Raw genomic sequence first — 19,055 nt, 5'->3', positions numbered from 1 at the left:
AGGACACATGGCGACCGCATTCTCCATAGAAAAAGAAATTTGAGATTTTTGCAAGTCGATGATTGCATTGTTTGCTTGCAAGAACTCCATGCCTAGAATCAGTTCACAGGAACACTCGGGGAGAACAATAAAGCTGCTGACGTACACGAGGCCCCTTATTCCTATTCTCGCTGTGCACAATCCTACAGGGTTGAGTAAGTGCCCTCCGGCGGTACATATCTGAGGTCCGCTCCAATGAGTGATCACTTTCTTCAGCTTCTTTGTGAGCAGGCTACTTATTACTGAGTAGTCTGCACCGGTGTCTATTAACGCAATAGCCTCGTAGTCGTCGATGGTGACTTGCAGTTCGGAGGTAACGTCACCATTACTGCACTTAACCGTTATTGCGTCACTGCCGTCGTCTGGTCCGCTTAGCGATGGAGGGTCTTCAGTTTTCTGAGAATCAGTGGCCTTGCCTCCACAGGTCGCTGGTTCTAGGTTTCCCGTCGCGGACTTGGGGAACGACGCCTCGGGAAGACAGATGAAGGACGTGGACTCGGCGACCGATTGCGCATTGGTGCTGTCGACCATGATTCACGTTGCTGACTATTCTGATAGGCATAGCGCGAAGTTAAAAATTCTTCAATTTCGTAGGGGCACTCACCGTTCCGAGGGCAGGGTGCGTTCACTGGGAAGCCACGTAGTCCGACCCGACGGTACTGGCATGCCCGATAAAGGTGGCCTGCCTCCCCACAGTGGTAGCAGAGGGCTGCCGAGCTGCAGTGCGCCATACATCGCTTTTACGGGGTCTTGCTTCCGGCACGGGTGGTGACGTACTGCGAGAAAATGTCGGGGGCATAACGGCAGCCTGAGCATAGTTCGTGCGTCCAAGGTCTTGTGGTACAACCTGCACGTATGACACTGTGGTTGAGGTTCCGATTGTGAGCAGTGCATCACCTGAGGCTGTGGTTGAAGAATTGCTTGCCGCACTTCTTCACGCACAAAGTCTGCGAGTGAAGGCATCGCTGGAGGACCTTGGGTCAGTTGCAGTTTCTGCAGCTCCTCCCTTACGACAGCCCTAACCACTTCCCTCAGAACGTCGATGTTGCTGGTGAGGGTTGCTGACGCCGCGCTAGCTGAAGAGACGCTTAGGTCCCTGTTGTACTGTCGTGCACGTTGCTGCAGTGCCTTCTCCATGGTCATTGCCTCTGACCTGAATTCTGCTACAGTGCGCGGCGGATTACGCACCAGGCCCGCAAAAATCTCCTCCTTCACTCCGCGCATTAGGTGCCGCAACTTCTTGTCCTCGGCCATGTTTGAATCGGCTCGGCGGAAGAGCCGCGACATGTCTTCAATGTACATGGCCACGCCCTCGTTCCGTTGGTTCTTCGCTTGAAGGGCGGCCACTGCCTTCTCTCTGCGATCCGTGTTCGGGAAGCTAGCAATTAGCTCTCGTCGAAAGTCCTCCCACGATGACAAGGACGCTTCGTGGTTTTCAAACCACATACGTGCAGAATCTTGCAGTGCCACGTAAACGTAACGAAGTTTCCGGGCTTCGTCCCAACCATTCAAACTGGCAACGCGCTCGAAGCCATCGAGCCAGTCTTCGGCATCTTCAAAAGTGTCGCCGTGGAAGACCTCTGGTGTCCGGGGTGAATCCACGACGATGTGAGATGGAGATGGCGTCGATTGGGCGGCCATCGTAGTGGCGCCTGTGCTTACGGTCTCCCCTGGTCTCGACGAATCGAAGAGGGGGCCAAACTCGGGCTGCTCACCACGTAAGCGACGACTTGTGCGTTGGTGGACAGGCGTTAATTACGCTGGCTCTAATCTTCTGGGATCTGGGCTATGCTCCCTAGCCTGTGGTGGGCTTGGAATCATACCCCGCACCTCCACCAGAATGTAACCAATAAATAAAGCGCCTGCTACTATAAAAATTATTTATTTAGGGCGAACCTGTGCCCGTAAACTCAAGAGTTGAATCCTCGGCAAGAATGTCCCTTGCTCGCTGTCCCGAACTTCGTCGGTCTCTTCTTTCACACACATAGAGTCTCGTGCCGGTCCCGCTGCGTAGCGTGGTGGCGCGCACAGGCCGACAGTTCATCGCGGGCTTTGCTTGCCAGTTGTGTGGCGGCTTTAAAAATGCAGTGTGCGACACGCGTCTTCTGCGGATGTCGAACAACTTGTGGCAATATTGAATTTTCCTTGCTTCGCGTTTATGGAAGAGCACGCGAACGGTGGAAACGCGTTCACACTTTTCCTCAGATATACTTTATCCGTGGATCTTCATTCGGAAGAGCTTTTTCGTAATTGCTTCCACCAGCACGTCTGAGTTTGTAATCACTCTGCGGTAGTACCCCCTAAAAGGCCCTGCCCTTTCGAGCTCACGTGCTAGGGTTCCAATTCGAATTTTTTGCTTGCTTTTTAAAAATGTCATCTCATTAATAAAAGTATATCTCCTGGTCGGAGCAGCCGCAAATACACAGCTGTCAGTAGCGGGCGGGACAGTGAAGCGGCTATCCCATGTTACACGTCTGCCCCTCGCTTTCGGGGGTCAATAGCTGACGGGTAAAAAAACTCAGTTTCAGTTAAGGGCGAAGCAATGAATGCGATACCAACGAATTGTATTGTTAAACGAAGTAAGGCTAGCAGCTAACTCTTTTGAATTCAATCTTGCGTGACTCAACAAAACACTGGTTTAAGGGAATATGGCCGCTCCAGGAACCAAAGTGTTTTCTTGCTCTGAGTTCTCTAAACACAAAATAAGCGTTGAGAGCACAGCAAGTTTACGAGCCGTCTCCTGATGCCTCGAGATGGCGCCCCCCCCTCCCCCCACTCCCCTGTCGTCCTTTCATGCTCCTTACGAAAGACGGGCGGGGCGTTTCCTCTCTGTTTGATGAGCAATCGACGGCACGCACGCACGCGGGAACATGTTATTTCATGCGCTGTCCGTGCGACGGAGACAGACGGCCGGCTAGCTTAATCTCCGCTTCAGCCGCGTTCGTCGCCAGCGCTCGCGAGCTTTTACCCGCGGCTAGAATGCGCGTGGTGATGTTATTAATTTGGTCTTTATACAGAAAATTACGGCAATGGCGACGGCAAAATTCCGCGGAGACCGTCCATATAATTGTTATCACAATAAACATTTTAAAAAAGTTGAGGAGCCATTTCGCTCTGTGAAGTGGATGATAAGCGAAGCTGTTTCGCGCATGGCAAGGAGGTGACATGGTGGAGGACAGTTTGCTATGTAAGGCCAGGTTGTTAACGTTCAATACGCAATATTAATGCGAAAGCATCAGATGCTTTATCAAACACGAAAATTGACCGTCGGCGGCGTCAATCGATTGAAGAAAAAAATAATCCTGTGATGGCATCATCATCACGTCATAGATCGTCAAAACTTGTGACGTCATCATGGCGTCATATATCGTGATGTCACGTGATGACGCCATCACGACATCGTCGCTTTACACTGCTTCCGTAATCGGTGCGCCAATCATGGAGGTAGTGCAAAACCAGGTGAGTTGCAGAAAGCTTGCAGAGAAGGAGGGGAGGATCAACCCGTCGATCGAGAAGAAAAAGAACGTGGCTTTTGCCTTGGAGTTTTCTTAGGGGAATGCATTAGGGACAGTGTGGCTCTTTGGCATTGAGGCACTGCTGTACATCAAGGTGTTTGTCTACAGTGTCTGCTGATAACGACATAGATGTATTTAGAGTGTTATTTCATAAAGTGCAATTTTATTGATCTGGTATTCTGTTTATTTGCTAGTGTCGAAAATAATTGGCGAAGAGGTTAATCCAGAACACTCAACTGCATGAGCCCTAATTTTTTCATTAGCGAGTGAAGTATGGAGTTCTCCTGAGATGATTTTTTTCCACGAGATTTGCCGCAGGAAAAAAATCATTTCATATCATTCAAATTGAATGAATCGAAATATTTCTAGCCTTCATAAGAGCCCCATAGTAATATTCCGGTGCTTGAATGTTATTGCAATATGCTTCTGTAGTGCACTCCAGGATGTAAAATTCGCTGCTCCAGAGTGCTGTCAGATGCAAAATTATCTGCTCCAAAGTGTTCGAAAATGAAAATTTTGCTGCTCCAAAGTGCTCCAAAACGGAAATTTCGCTGCTCCAACAATTGCTCCAAATCAGAAGTCCTCGGTAGCATCACTGCAAGCCTTTTATATCTAACACTTTCTTCTCGCAGTGCTCTTGGTCGGCGGGTGGTGTCGCCGTGTGGGAGCGGTAAAGTCAAGTAATGCATCAGGACCGTTGCCCCCGTGATTAGCTCCTGCAGCGCCTCCGTCAATTTGGGGCGATTCCAATAGGAGAAGTGGCATTTTGTCAACGCCTTAACACACACCACGAGGTGGCGACCTTAGTCCAAACCTCGGCCTCGCTCATAGCATCCATCCTCGCCTGGCCGTCACACCGTGTTCCCCGCTTCTGCTCGCCCTGAGAAAAATCGCGGCTTGGCTAGAGGGGGAGACACTGTGTGCGTTGCGTTTCCCTCTAGTCCAACCGAGGTGTTCTGTTTACTCTTTAACGTGCTGCGGGATGGCAACCTGAGTCCGTACTATGAAAAAGATAAGAAAACCCTGGATAAGTAATGAACTTCATGCACGCATTAAGCAGAAGAATAAACTATACAACACATATATTGCCTCCAAAAGCACACATCTATTTCAAGAGTTTAAAAACTATAGAAACAAGTTAACTAGTGACATACGAAATGCGAGAAGGCGGTATTATGAAAATGAATTTGAAAATTCATTTAGGCATCCTGATAAATTATGGAAAAAAATACGATCTCTGGATGTAAATTTTGTTGAGGATAAACATTTCGACAAAATCATTCATAAAGGAGAAGTTTACACAGGTGAAAAGTTAGCTGAGGCCTTCAGTTTGTACTTCGCTAGGGATCATTCTACATCACCTCACTCCCACGACTCTCCTATTGCTAGATGCTCGTCGACTCTCTTTCTTGAACCAGTAAGGGAGAGAGAAGTAATAGACACATTTTCAGAGTTGTCAAACTCTACGTCATGCGACTTAGACAACATACAGATTCGTCCAGTGAAATATGTAATTGATGTAATTTGCGCGCCACTTACACGTATATTTAATTTGTGCCTGAAAACCGCAACCTTTCCGTCCGCTATGCAAATAGCAAAAGTAATTGTGCTTTACAAAAAGGGTGATAAAAATGACTTTGGCAACTATAGGCCAATTAGTATCCTTCCTGTTTTTTCTAAATGTCTGGAAAAACTCATACTGAAACGGATCGACAAATTTTTACAGGCCCATAATATAATCACTGATTCTCAGTTTGGATTCAGAAAAAACCGTTCTACGGAAATTGCTCTGCTTCATCAAAAAGAATCAATTCTGGATAAATTAGAAAAGAATAAGTACGTCTTAGGAATTTTTGTAGACTTTACAAAAGCATTTGACTGCATAGTACACAGCATATTATTTAGAAAGTTAGATTTGTATGGTATTAGAGGACATGCTTTAGCTTTAATAAAGTCATATTTATCCAATCGGAAACAGTATGTTCAAATTAGTAATTTTCAGTCAAGAACTCGTGACATCATAGCTGGTGTACCCCAGGGCAGCATACTTGGGCCTCTTCTTTCAACATTTACATTAATGATATCACAAACATTGATTATCAGTCCAAATTCATTATTTATGCGGATGACACTACAATACTTCTGTCAGCAGATACACATAATGAGCTATCTTTGCGCGGTAATAATGTATTAGGTAAGCTTGAACTCTGGACAAACGAAATGCACTGTCAGTCAATGTAAATAAAACCAAAGCTATAATTTTTAATTCTAGAAATAAGAAACCTGATACTCTAGTAAATTTGCAGTATAAATCCCAGGCAGTCGAAATGGTTAATTCAATTAAAACGCTAGGAGTTTATTTTACTCAGCATATGCAATGGAATGACCATATAAACAGTATTTTATTAAAGGCATCCAAAGCGGTTGGTATAGTTTGGCGTCATAAATCTATTTTACCTTTAAAAGCAAAACTTGCTATATACAATGCTTTATTTCTTTCACATCTAAACTACTGCATGTTAGTGTGGGGCACGACGACTAAAACAAATTTACGGAAGATTTCACCCCTACATAATAAAATCCTTCGTCTAATTTATAACCTTCCTACAGACATACAACGCAACATTTGTTCAATGAACACGAAATCATGAATGTTTTCCAGCTCTACAGTTACAGGCTCTTACGCAACTATAAGATCGAACAAAAAAGACGTCTATCCACTATTACAGAGTTAGCTTCCATGATGCGTTATGAACCAAAATACCCCCACCGTCATCAACCACACTGGATCCTTCCTCGTACGAGGACTAATTATGGACAACAAAAAATTACCTATCAGCTACCGTTACATTTAAACAGACTACATTCCTCAGGTATTGACATAGCAGACATCACCTTTTCTCAACTACGCCAATATCTCATTAACTCATCTGACATTGAAAACTTCTTGAAATAACGTGCCTAAATAAAAATGAGGATATAACCAACACTGTTACCGCGTAAATTTTGTGTTTAGTGTATATGTAGTTTATGTACTGACGTCTGATCTATGTTTGTAGGTATACATGTTTATTGCATTGTGTTTCTTTTTCTTTCTGCCAGCACCGCAGCCTGCTGTTGCGAATTTCTGTTATTGCTAGATTCCAGAATGTTGTGTATACCCTCGTCAGATCTTGTGTTCTGTTGCCGCCACCGCCTCTGTCTGATGTAAAGGGGGGTGAGAACGTAGTCAAGCGGACAGTCGCTTTTATTCTCACCCCCTCCATCAACTTTGTATTGGTGGAAATAAACGTTATAATTATTATTATTATTATTATTAAGTTCTGCATCCACTCAGCAACGCTCTTCTGGCTGTCACACCACTTTCTCTGATTACGCTCTCTTCGTCAACTATTACAGCTATCACAAAAGTTTGTTTAATCATTGATCATGGACGTTAGTCGTCGGGATGGAGATGTGCCACCAAGCGTCAAACGTGGGTGCATACACGTTAAACGATGCTTCCAAACACTAGTATACATTGTGCAAGCTCTCTTATATCAATGTGCAGTAAAAATTCAACTATATCTGTAAGGACATATTTTACTTTCGTGTTATACCAATTCCTATGACGGAGGGATCAACCATGTTTTTTACATGCTTAATGTAAGCCATGTTGAGTTGTTCATAGATTTGAACGTGTTGAAACAGTTGCAGTTATGTTTGTTTTAGCTTTCTCTTATCAACGTGAGATGGCACCGTGTCATGGAGATGTCATGCAGGCACATTCCATTACTCGGACGACTGGGGCTCAGTTCTGTGCTATCGGCACACACTTTCTGTGTCTGGCCATTGGAACCAGAATATGTGTTTATACAAGGTGTCTTGAATGAATGTTTCAGCCGACGGGCGGTGGGTGCCTGCCACCGGCCCCCGGCTGGAGGATGAACACGGGTGGTGGAGAGCTGACGCCATCCCTGAGCGTGGCTGTGGTTAGCCACTCGATGATGTCGGCCGACGACCTGAGTGACCCGCCTTCGAGTCCCGACAGCCCCTTTGACGACTCGGACCTGCTCTCCTCGTCCACAGTGGCCGACGATGTCACCACCCAGCTTGCAGCAGCAGGTCAGTGCCTCTCCATGCAGGCACCGCACGGGGCTGAAAGAACACAGGAAATGTACGCCGGTCGCAGTGGCCTGGACGGCGGTGCATGCTATTCTGAGGAAGATGTAGCTTGCAAGGCTTTCTTGTTGCGACACTCTTTTCATTGCTTAAAACTCTTCATGGGGTAAAGCTCTGGGAATACTGGACAGTTTTCCTGCAATTGGGAAACTTTTTTTTCTGAGCGCTTAGCTTTGGGCTACCAAAGGGTGGATGCCAATCGACTGTCATGTTTTGCTTCTCCCTTAGATTACTTAAGGTTGAGTGATATCAATAGGCTTTCTGTAGAATTTTTATTTTCAGTATAAACTGTCGTGTAACAGAAGTTGGTTGACTACCAATAGGTCGGCAAAAAATGTGGAGCTCGCTCAAACTCACTCATGGAATATATTTTGCCCTTACGGTTCACTCGGACTCACCAAAATTTTCCTCAACCAGGCTTACTCGGACTCAGACTCCATAAAATTTTTATCAACCGTACTCACTCGGACTTAAACTCACCAAAATATTACTCACTCAGACACACGGCTCGATCTGAGTCTGAGTGAGTCGACTCATGATCCCGTTAGCATATAATTAGCTTTTCCGATCAGGATGTCAGTGCATTTTAAATGCCAATATTTCACATAATCGGTGCTCTACGATGCGCATTTTGATCTCGTACCTTCACATACGAGTTATCAGTCATTGCAATCCAGTAAAGACATTTTTATCAAGAACTTCCTTTGAAAAATTTTGCGGGGGGGCTCAAGGCACGCCTCTGATCAACAAATGTTGAGCTGGCATATGAACGCTAGTGCGCTGAAGTATTTGTGAGTAGAAGTGAGTATCAAAGTGAACCGTCATAAGGCTGATAGTAATGCTGAAGTTGAGTAGTTATCACCGTAGGTCGGCAAAAAAAATTTGGAGCTCACTCAGACTCACTCAAGAAATACATTTTGTTCGCAATGAAGCGAACTTGGGCGTGTTGGTTAAGCATGATGAAACACACAGCGCAAGTAAACAACGGGGACACAGGAAGGGAACACCTACAGCGCTAACTTACAACAAATTTATTGAAGCAACATTTCACATATATATACATGGCATCAGCCAACAACTGCGCATGTCATAGAAGATAACCTTCTGATCAACTTGAAAAAGCAGAACGAAGAAATTGCAATTCCTTATTTGATAAAAAGATCGATGCCGAACTAACACATTTGTCACCCAACCTTTGAATCATCTCTGCCTCAATTATTTTTCGGACATATTTATTTCTATGTTTACAAACCACGTCAGCGTCCTGCAACACTGGTTTGCACGTGCAGTCATTACAATGCAGAGAGAGAAGGCCTCCCTGTCTTTTCGTGACATTGCTGGCATGCTCTCGGTACCTTTCATTGATACGTCAGCCCGTTTGGCTGATGTAATGTTTAGCACAACTTAGCGGTATAGAATAAACTACGCCTACTTTTGATTCCATTTGCTACAGTAAAAGTCTCTGTCTGACTCTCCGTCTGGCTTTTTTGTTTGGTTACCTTATTTCCTTGTATTAAAAGCGAAGCGTTTCTTAGCAAACCACATACTGGACACACACAGACAAGCAGCCGAATTGGCAACATCTGCGTTTCGCACATCAATCACAATAACAAAGACATTGTGCTTGCCGCCATCTACCTGAGCTCCGGACCACAAAAGGAGTCCGTCCAGCGGTTTTTATCAACATACTTCATCGATTATGCAAAAACCGGTGTCAATGCTTCCTACAATAACTCTGCCGAGATGACCATGCGCCCCATGCTTGCCGGTGACTTCACCATTGATTTATCAAAATCCAACAACGCCTGGTTCTTGCACTACATGAAAGATATTTTTGATGTGCACAGGGCATCACAAGACCTCGTTCCCACGTCCAGGACAGGAGGCATCATAGATCATTTCTTCTTAAGAGGCATCCACGGTTTCCAACAGCTGTACTATACCTCATACTTCACTACACATAGACCCCGTGTCTTTGTGATCACGAACGGATCTGACAAGAGGTCCTGTCCAGCTGCTGGTGCTCACTGAACACGGGGATGATGACCTTGTTCAAGAACTGTCAAGAACCCCTTCCACACATGCACACAGAAGCAAATGGCGATTGTTCTGCGCTCAAATAGTCGATGAAATCTTCACTGTCGAGTTTCTAAAGGCTGGCACAGCTCAATCTGTTATCGGATGACATCGCCAGCTTCTCTTTTCTAGCAATAAAATCACAAGAAGCACTTAACTGGGCTGGTTGGTAAATCATTAAGATGGGAACAAGTAGCGCTAGACACGCAATGGTGACAGAACGGTGGATGGTGCTGATGATGTCTGTTGTTCTGTTAGCGTCCTGTGTCTAGTGCCGTTTGTTTTTGTCTTGAGTGATACAGTCAAACCTGTTTACAGGGAATTCGAAAGTGCTGCAAAAAGTGGTCGTTATATCAGTAGTTGTATATAAACTCACCCTTCAAGACATGCACAAATGAGCAACCAAGCTGTTTTGTTTTTTGCGCATTTTTATTACACAGTGCTAACAACCCCTCTGGTGACAAGTTAGGCCACTGGTTCTCAGCCAGAGATGTTTCGGGGCCCCTTGTGGACTGGTGAAAGTGATGAGGGGGGTGTTACAAGTTAACGCAGCAGGTGCCTTCTGTTTCTCCCTGGCAAAGAATGGTCAAACTAAAGTGCCACCCCAATAGACCTTTTTCAGGCAATCCCAGAGCGCCCCGCTGGTGCACGGAGCACTATGTGAAAAGTGTGTATGCCGAGCAAGCTGGCTGTGGGACGTAGTGGGATCGGTGGGACCACGAAACGAAAAGAACACGGCATTAACGCAGTGCAGCGTAGGTATTACCCAGCAGATATGCATTGGATGTAGCAGTTAAGCAGCATGCGTATTATCGCGTGCCGATACATATACTAAAATAAGAGCTGGAACACAGAATTCACGTTTATTCAACAATTACTGTAACGTACTGATATGAATGAAATACCTTTCTGCTTGAGCATTTAGTGACACTCCTGCACTGGCCAACCGCACTTAGCCGCTATGGCGTTTAAAAAGTAATCTCGCATTGGTCCCAAATACGACAAGTGCGACTATATACTAGGTACTTATCCACAGTGCTGTCACATGTGAGGCAACACACGAAAACACAACCGGCACTTGTAGAATATAACATCTGCAGTTAGTGTCAACTAATGGTGATGAAAGCTTATCTTTTGTTAACTGTGGTGGGAGTGACACGCATGGTTTCTAATCAGTGTATCTTATTTTACCAAATGTCAACTGTACTCTCTCGCGCAATCTTTATACATCAGAGCCTGACCTTGTGCTCATCAACAGTGTCGGTGGACGTTGTTTTTGAATGGATCCACGGTTCACTAATTGCATTTACCGCTCGTGGAATTCGTCTAAGAAACCGAGTTGTATCTTTTTGTCTAATTTATGCCGTAGGGCATGCTGGCACAAAAAATGAATAATAATACTAATGACGCTTCGGAACCGCTCCGCTGGTCTACAACGGTGGCACGAGCGCGGGAACACTAGACAGATAGAAATCGTAGCTAAACACAGAATAAGTTCAGTAATATGCTACACCTTGTCGCATTCACTTGATCTGAGAAGTGCTAGCACGGGGTAGGCGGAAAGTGTGAGGCCCGCACGCTCGTAGCGGTGACGGCTGCAGTGTACACACTCTTTCCATGAGCGCTTGCACGCCCGTTGGTGGCGCTCGTGTGCTTAAAAAAGGTCTATTCGGTCTCAACAGCTTTCAATAACTTGTGCAGTCAGCAGCCACATTCAACCTGTTTCTAGCTAAGTTTACTCTTCAAATATGCAAGCCTGAAAAACACATGCTTGTGTGCACATGTCGTAGAAAACTGCAACAAAAGCTCTACAGCCGTCTCATGGAGAAGAGGAAACATAAGTCAGCTTCGCTGCATTGCAAAATTGTTATGTGGTGACACATACCAAAAATCAGAATGGGCCGCTGTCACGGGACATAGTATGCTTCCAAAAAAAAATTTTTTAGTTTTATTTTTTTTAACCCCGAGGATGGCTTTCACGGACGCCCAAGAATGGCTTCGCGAACCCCCTGGGGTTCACGGACCCCCATTTGAGAACCACTGAGTTAAGCTTTTCGAGTCGTGAAGCAATGCTTGCTGCGTGCTTACGAGTGAATTAAACCACCTTTGCAATGAACCGACACCGTTTCACTGAAGTGCCATTACGCCATGTGGAACCAATCATTCCTGGCTAGTTGCGTGCAGCGTGTTACCTACTCAGCTCACACCATCATTGCTGGGCCACTTGCTGTACCGTACGCGCGCGTTTGCCGTGGCTGTGTTCATGCCTACTCCACTCTCGACCATGCATGGGTGCGACTGGTATCCTGTTGGTTCAATGCGGCAAAGAAAAGCTTTCTGCAAGCGACGTGCACCTGACATCTCTGCAGTGCTCTGGTAGTCCTGCACGACAAGCCATGGCACTCGCTGTCAGTGCATCCACATGTCTCGGTGCTCATGACGCTCAACTAAGCACCAGCGAGCTGCTTTCTTTTCTACAAAGCGATGCACACTTGGAAGCAGTGTAGCATGATGTGGCGGCGGCGAACTTGCGAACAGCAGCGTGGCACGCTTGTCCCGTGCTTAGTGCGCACAATAACGCTACACCAGAGAACATCTACCACTGTAGAGAAGGGAACTGTACCTTTGGCTGTAGTACTGAAATAAGGGTAGCGGCGCCGTACTGAACTGCAATAGAGCGAGGCAAGATGGCGCTGCAAGTACTATCATCATCATTAGAGAAACGCATTTTTGCAGCTGGTTCGCTCTGGTCGCGCTACTGCGCTTTTTGCTCCCTGTGGTATTTTGTTCTTTGTCGTTGCTAAATCGCGGCTCGCGTGTGTATTAGTTATCGCCAGGTGACCAAACTGGCAAAAAGAGCGTCAATCAAGTAAGGTTTGCATCGTTTATTGTGAGTCCCCAAGGTGGTACAAGCAATGTATACAGTCAGGTCCAAGCAAAACAAGCCATTCATACACGTCGAAAGCTTTCAACCCATGCATGTGTAATGAGTCTGAAAGCTGACAAATACAGTAGAACCCCGCTGTTACGTTTTTGAAGGGACCGTAGGAAATAAACGTAAGAGGCGGGAAACGTAAGAGCCGAAAAACAGGAAAAACGACAAAATATTTAGTGGTACAGAATTTCATTTCAATTCTTACGAGCAGCACGAAAATTGGCGCGCTCAGCCGCGATCTAGTCGATGGATAGAAACGCGGAGCTTAGGACGGCCTCATCCACAGAAATGTAATCAACGTATGTGATTTTTTTAACACCAACAGCTGTAGGCATGAAAGAACTAAGCACACGCAATCACGACCGGCGCGGCGAGTCCGACCGCGAACCGCAAGCACGACCATGCGAGCTCAAACCAGCTCGAACTCCTCCCGTTCTCCGACAAATAACGATGATGATGAGTCTACGCCAACGCGATGGCAGAAGTGAATGCCAATCTCAAAGGCCTTGCTTTCGCAAGCAATTACGTCATAGACGCCATGTTTGTGCAATACAAATCTCAAAGGCTATGCTTTTGTCAATTGTAAATGCCAATCTCGAAGGCTTTGCTTTCGCGAGCAGTTACGTCATAGACGCCATCTTTGCAATTTGAATCTCGAAGGCCATGCTTTTGTTTGCATCAATTGAAAGATTCTGCTGCTTGCGCCTCTCATGCGGCTAATATTACGGTCAAACGAGGCCAAGCTGCGTGAAAATGCGCCATGGCCGCTCTCTTTGGTAGTCACTCGGTCGGCTCCGAGCGCACTTCGCGACATATCATACGGGAACGGTCCGACAGTTACGACGTAACAGCGGGGTTCATAATACATTGCATCCTATGGGAGCTATACCGGGACCGGCGGAAAATGACGTAACAGCCGGGAAAACGCGGCAGTGAGGAACGTAACAGCGGGGTTCTACTGTATCTGCATATAACTGAACACTGACATCGCTGAAAGAACGTTGCTCTCATTGTGTTGCGGCGTCCGAGTTTAACAGCATAGCTTTAGGACAAGGGTCTTATCCTGCCGCTAGTTATGCGGCGCTTGCCAGGTTGTGTTGATCTTTAACACTTTCGTGACCGCACCTATTCCTATCGATAGTATTTTATCGATGACTTCAAGATCAAGTTTTGGCACTCTCTGAGCAGTTCTGGGCAGCTAACGCAATAAAAGGCATAAAATAACATGTTTTTTATCAGTTTTGTTTGCGAGTTTGTTTCTTCCACCGCGGGGAGATTTTTAAAGCTCGTTCACAGTCGGGTAGGTGAGCGATCGTTGTTTCAGACTTCGCGTCGACGCCGCTCGCGGGTGCTCCACAGAAACGGCGAATTTCGACGGATTCCGATTAATATGAGCGGGAATCTCTGGATGATGGTAGCACCACAGACACGGAAGACGACTTCGATTCGCCAAGCTTCAGTACGGACGGCGAAAGTGCGTCAAACCTCCCCGGAACATCAGCAGCTATCCGCCGGTAAGTTTCGTCTTCTCCTCGGGTCGTTTTATCGCTGCCACGTGTCGATGTAAACGTATCCGGTGCGTTCTTAAAATAACAGCTCTTATCTGCAAGATGTTAACTTCAATCGGGCGGGAGCATTTGGCGCCGGCTGCAGAAAGAGCGCAGTTCTCTTCGCGAAGACGGCGCGGAGCGGACTTTGACCCAACACTCCGGTGTGCTGCGCGGTGGCGTCTTCGTGTTGTTTTTCACCGCAGAAGTCGTCAGAAAGATATGCAGCCACACAGATAAGTATGTGTGGATGCATACTTTCGAAAATCCAACATACAGTGAAAGAGATGGATCCATGGAGGGAGGTTACTGAAGAGAAGATGAGCAAGTTCGTCTTACTCCATGTGTACATGGTAATCGTTGAAGTCCCACGCTTGCATTGGTGTTGGTGCCGATGACACATATTCCCAGGCCTTCGTCTACCGTCAGTGATGCCACGGAAAAGGTTCAAGGCTTCTTGAGTGTCTCTGATCTGAACAAGACGACCGTCGCATCCCACGAGAATCTTCACCACGTGTCTTCTCTATTGCAACACATGAACGATTTTTCTATGCTATCTTTCAACCCCATCGGAACCTTTCAGTGGATGAGAAAATGCTGAAATGTGAAGATCGGTATGGTATTCGGCAGTATATGAGCGAGAAAGAGGTCAAATGAGGGTAGAATTATGAATTTTTGCAGATTTGGAACAGACTGCACTGTTCATTTCAAGAAATACACAGGAGAATTGAAAAATACCAGAACTGCAAACTATGCTGGGAAAGTTGAACAGAAAAAAAATTTTTTTTTCCCGAAACATACGCAGCGAGCCTTTGTTTCACCGCGTCGAGAACCTGCATCACGCGGCGACATGATAGGCACTAGTGCCTATATTCTTGTATTTATGTAAATAATCTTTGTACTTACAGACAGACAGACAGACAAACAACTTTATTGTGGTCCTGAGAGGCAAGGCAGCGGCCCAACTAGGTAGGCCCCTACCCAGCCGTTGGCTAGTCCCATGTCGGAACAGAGAGGCCATGCCTCTCCGCTCGTTCACGGGCCCTCTGGACAGCCTGAAGCTGGACGTGTTGTCTGGGGTCTGTGATTGCCGTCGTCCAGTCTTCTTATATTTTCACTATTATTCTATGAGGGCTTTGCGTTCAAAACGTATATTTCGATTTTTTTAATGTTTAACCTTTGCAGAGTAGCAGTGGTGTTTTTATAAATCTTTCTTTCTTTTTGATGCATTTTTCATTGTTTGATAATTTTTTTATTATATTCGAAAGAAATCCGTTGCTTGGAATTAATACTGTTGGAAAGGCCAATTCTTCCTCTAACGTTTGATACCCTACACTTTAGCATCAAATATATTCTGTGGCAGGAAAAAAAATATTTTCTGGACTAGCCAAAAACAACCGATTTTTACGCGGTCACGAAACGTGCGCTACGCCAAGAGATAGCTAGCGCAGCGGGAGCTATGTAGTTTTGATAAATTTGTTACGTAAACAATCGCGGATGTATACAGTTCTGCGCATCTTTCTCGCTCTGCGATGTCACCTTGAATGTGTTACAAATAAGGAATACTATCGCGTTGTGCCTACAGGGTAGGCAGGAATTTCTCGGCGAAATTCTCGGCCGTAAAGCCATACCATACGTATTACGTATGCAGGTAATAGGTGGAAGAAAATATTTCAGGCTGTTTGTTCCTCGTTATAGTTCAGTTAGACAGTTTCTACAGCTAGAATTTATTGGCGCTAGTAATAATCGGACTGCTGAGTATGCAGCATAGACGAATGCTAAAGAAACAGAGGCATAAGGTGAGTGCTTACAGATTCCAGAAGCACAGCTCTAGGAAAATAAGCTTTAGGCATGCAGTGTACATCTTTGTTGGTGTTTGCACAGTACACTAAACAACTGCTCAGCCACGAGCACAATCTCTCTATCACATAGACATGTCAGTAGAACTTGAGCACTATATTGCAAGCAAACACTCACGAAATCAACTGGTACGTCATGATGTGAAGCTGTGCCAATGCTGGATAAATACAGGTCGTATATATATTGCATACTTGTTATTGTGTTATTTACTTTTTCAATATATTTGGGCTTGGAAGCTCAAGTATGTATTCTCGTTGTTACTTTTAGAAGCTCCGGCTTGAAATACTGCCACATGCGCTCCTTTCTTTTTATGTTTTATGTTATTGGTCAATTACATGTGTAGTTACTGTGTTGCACAAACCATGCCAGAATGTCTGGGAACATTCCAGATTATTTTAGGATCTTCTGTTAGGCTGGAGCGCGCAATCGCAAACAGCTGAGTGTATTCTCCAACTAACGCAGCCACTAGTGATAATAAAGCTCGAATGTTTGATACTGCAGGTATAAATGCCAACGCGCCTTGCCACAGATCAGTTTATCGACGGCCGACGCCCTGTTCGCCGCTGTCAGTGTGCAGTGTGTAATGCTGTAGTTTGAAGTTTTGCTTCCCGGCCGCAAGTTCGGCCAAATAAATAGTTTCATCTTGGACACACCGACTGCTGCTTTCGTCGACGTCAAGACCCGTGACAATACGTAAAATCTTGTGTGTGGCTGTGGATAAGTCCAAGTTCATGTATGTTTTAAATTACCTCTTCGATTTCCTAGGTTTTTTTCCATGGCATTAGTTCCCAGACTTGTGGTATGCGCTATAACTCTGTCATGTTTATTTAATCAAGCAGCAGAAGTAGGTGTGCTCAAACATATTTGGAACGTTTCTCTGCTATATGAAAAAAAAAAACACTACCATATTCACTGAACACAATCTCACTCATCACGACAACGTAGACGTGCATGGTGAAGCTGTGCTGCAAGAAGTGCTCGTCACATTTACAATTTATTTATTCGCTGTAAATAATTTGAATGAGCCCATTGAACATATGTGCAAAAGCTAATGTAACTGAGCACAGCCTTGTAAAGCTTTGTCGTATCTTTTTGTAAACTTCTATGATCAAAACACAGTTAATTAAGGCAAAACAGTTTGGAGCGTAGTTTGTAAACTGTGTCACAAGGCACAACTAATGTCAGAAAGACTGTTGATTCCCCTCACTGCCGTGATGTTCGTTTTGTAATGTAATTTATCATTTAAAGAAACTGACCATACGTTTTGAGAGCCGTTCGGTCTCTTAGTTTTTTTTAAATTAAAAAAGAACTAATGACAAACCGTGACTGGAGAGCCTTTTTATTCTCATAATCTTACCCAGCCAGATAGATTTCTGTCAAATATGTTTACCTTTAAATTTATAATTTCTGATGACTCACATGCAAACCATGATATGATTATGAGTCATACAGTAGTGGGCAACTTTAGATTGATTCTAACTGCCTGGAGTTAAACAAACGCAGTTGTAGCCTTGAAGAAGACAAGACTGCTTGTCGAAACATTTGCTCCAACCACACCTCATGTTCACAAGTCTTTCGTCTCTTCAAGCTTCCGTCTTTCTCTGAACTTCAGGCGCACATCTAAGCACACGAGTGTCATTGCATTTCGCCCCAATTGAAATGTGTTCACCGTGGCTGCGAATAAAACCTGCGTCGTTTAGCTCAGCAGTGCCACGTAACGTAAATAATGCACGCAGCTAGTGTTCAATTTCAATGCTCTTGCGGTGTAGATTGCGTGACGCAGTAGACAGCTTGCTAGGGTTAAGGCTTGGGCAAGTTGGTTCATTGTGCAAGGAGGGAAAACAGCGCGAATTTTCGGACGACCACAAAAGGGAGACAGACGACGACAGGCGTTGCCGTCGTCGTCTGTCTCCCTTTTGTGTTCGTCCAAAAATTTGCGCTGTTTTCCCTCCTTGCACAGTTGACAGCTAATGCTTGTGGACTATTGTTAGCACCCCTCCATGAGATGGCTGGTAAACCATTCACAAATACATCATTGCTAGCGTGAGGTTCAAGATGACCTGTTGTAGCAGACGTTCAAATGCTTCACCGGACTTGCAGAGTGGACATTCGGGGGTAGTCACCCTGTCGTTGCGTGGCAATCCTGGAAAAACAAGTAATGACATCACCAGATATTGATAAGCATAATCAATAAATATTAAATTTTGCGAAGAGAGAGAGAGAATTTCTTTGAAGGCAGAGAGGTCGGCCTGAGCTAGTGCGCTCTAGCCTGCTGCTCTGCACAGTGGAAAAGGGAAAGGGGAAAAAAGGAGTCAGGAGGGGGGATGATGGGGAGAGGAAGTAAACATATAAACATATTGAACAAATAAACAGCAGTTTGTTATACATATACGTAAGCGTACCTTATAATGCATGCTGTATCACTCGGGCTAGCTTTTTTACAAGGTTTGTCATGTAACAGGTGTCTTGCCCATTGCACACAGCTGTTTCCTTGAAAGGCCAGGAGGTTATGGCAGAAAAAATAAGAAACAAGAATAATTTCGATTATAGTGACGGTTTCTTTATCACACTAAAGTAAAAGTACACTCACAATTATATGAGGTTTTGTCGCACTAAATGTGTAGTAAAATAGCCTAAACTGACAACAGGAGAAATGAGACCTCTGAACCTGGCTTCTCAAATGCGACTGCGGCAAACTATACCTCGTATATTTTTTTGCACTGATATATGGTCTAGTTACGAAGATACATGCGAGGCGTTAGTGATACAGTTGCCTTTTTTTATTGCAGCGGCCTGGGTAATGTTAAACTCAGCAACTCGCTCCCACTTGCAGCCACGTGCAGCCACTTGCAGCCACTTGCAGCCACGCCGCAAGAAACGCACTTTTTCTCGTCGACGGAGTATGACATGTTGAAAAATTGA

General features: G+C 45.2%; 1 protein-coding gene across 2 annotated transcripts in view; it reads left to right on the top strand.

Annotated features, from left to right (window-relative positions):
* The window catches only part of LOC119372472 (DNA-binding protein P3A2), a 210,871-nt gene that overhangs the window by 45,261 nt on the left and 146,555 nt on the right, over positions 1-19,055 (top strand). For both annotated transcript variants that reach the window (XM_037642941.2, XM_037642943.2), the window contains exon 2: positions 7,436-7,658. In XM_037642941.2, the coding sequence (XP_037498869.1) occupies positions 7,478-7,658 (181 nt within the window). In that variant the 5' untranslated portion in view covers positions 7,436-7,477. The remainder of the gene's footprint in view (positions 1-7,435; positions 7,659-19,055) is intronic.

The sequence above is a fragment of the Rhipicephalus sanguineus genome, chromosome 10, assembly GCF_013339695.2.
Source record: "Rhipicephalus sanguineus isolate Rsan-2018 chromosome 10, BIME_Rsan_1.4, whole genome shotgun sequence".
In the NCBI taxonomy this organism is placed as follows: Eukaryota; Metazoa; Arthropoda; class Arachnida; order Ixodida; family Ixodidae; genus Rhipicephalus; species Rhipicephalus sanguineus.
This window is presented reverse-complemented; position numbering and strand designations above follow the sequence as displayed.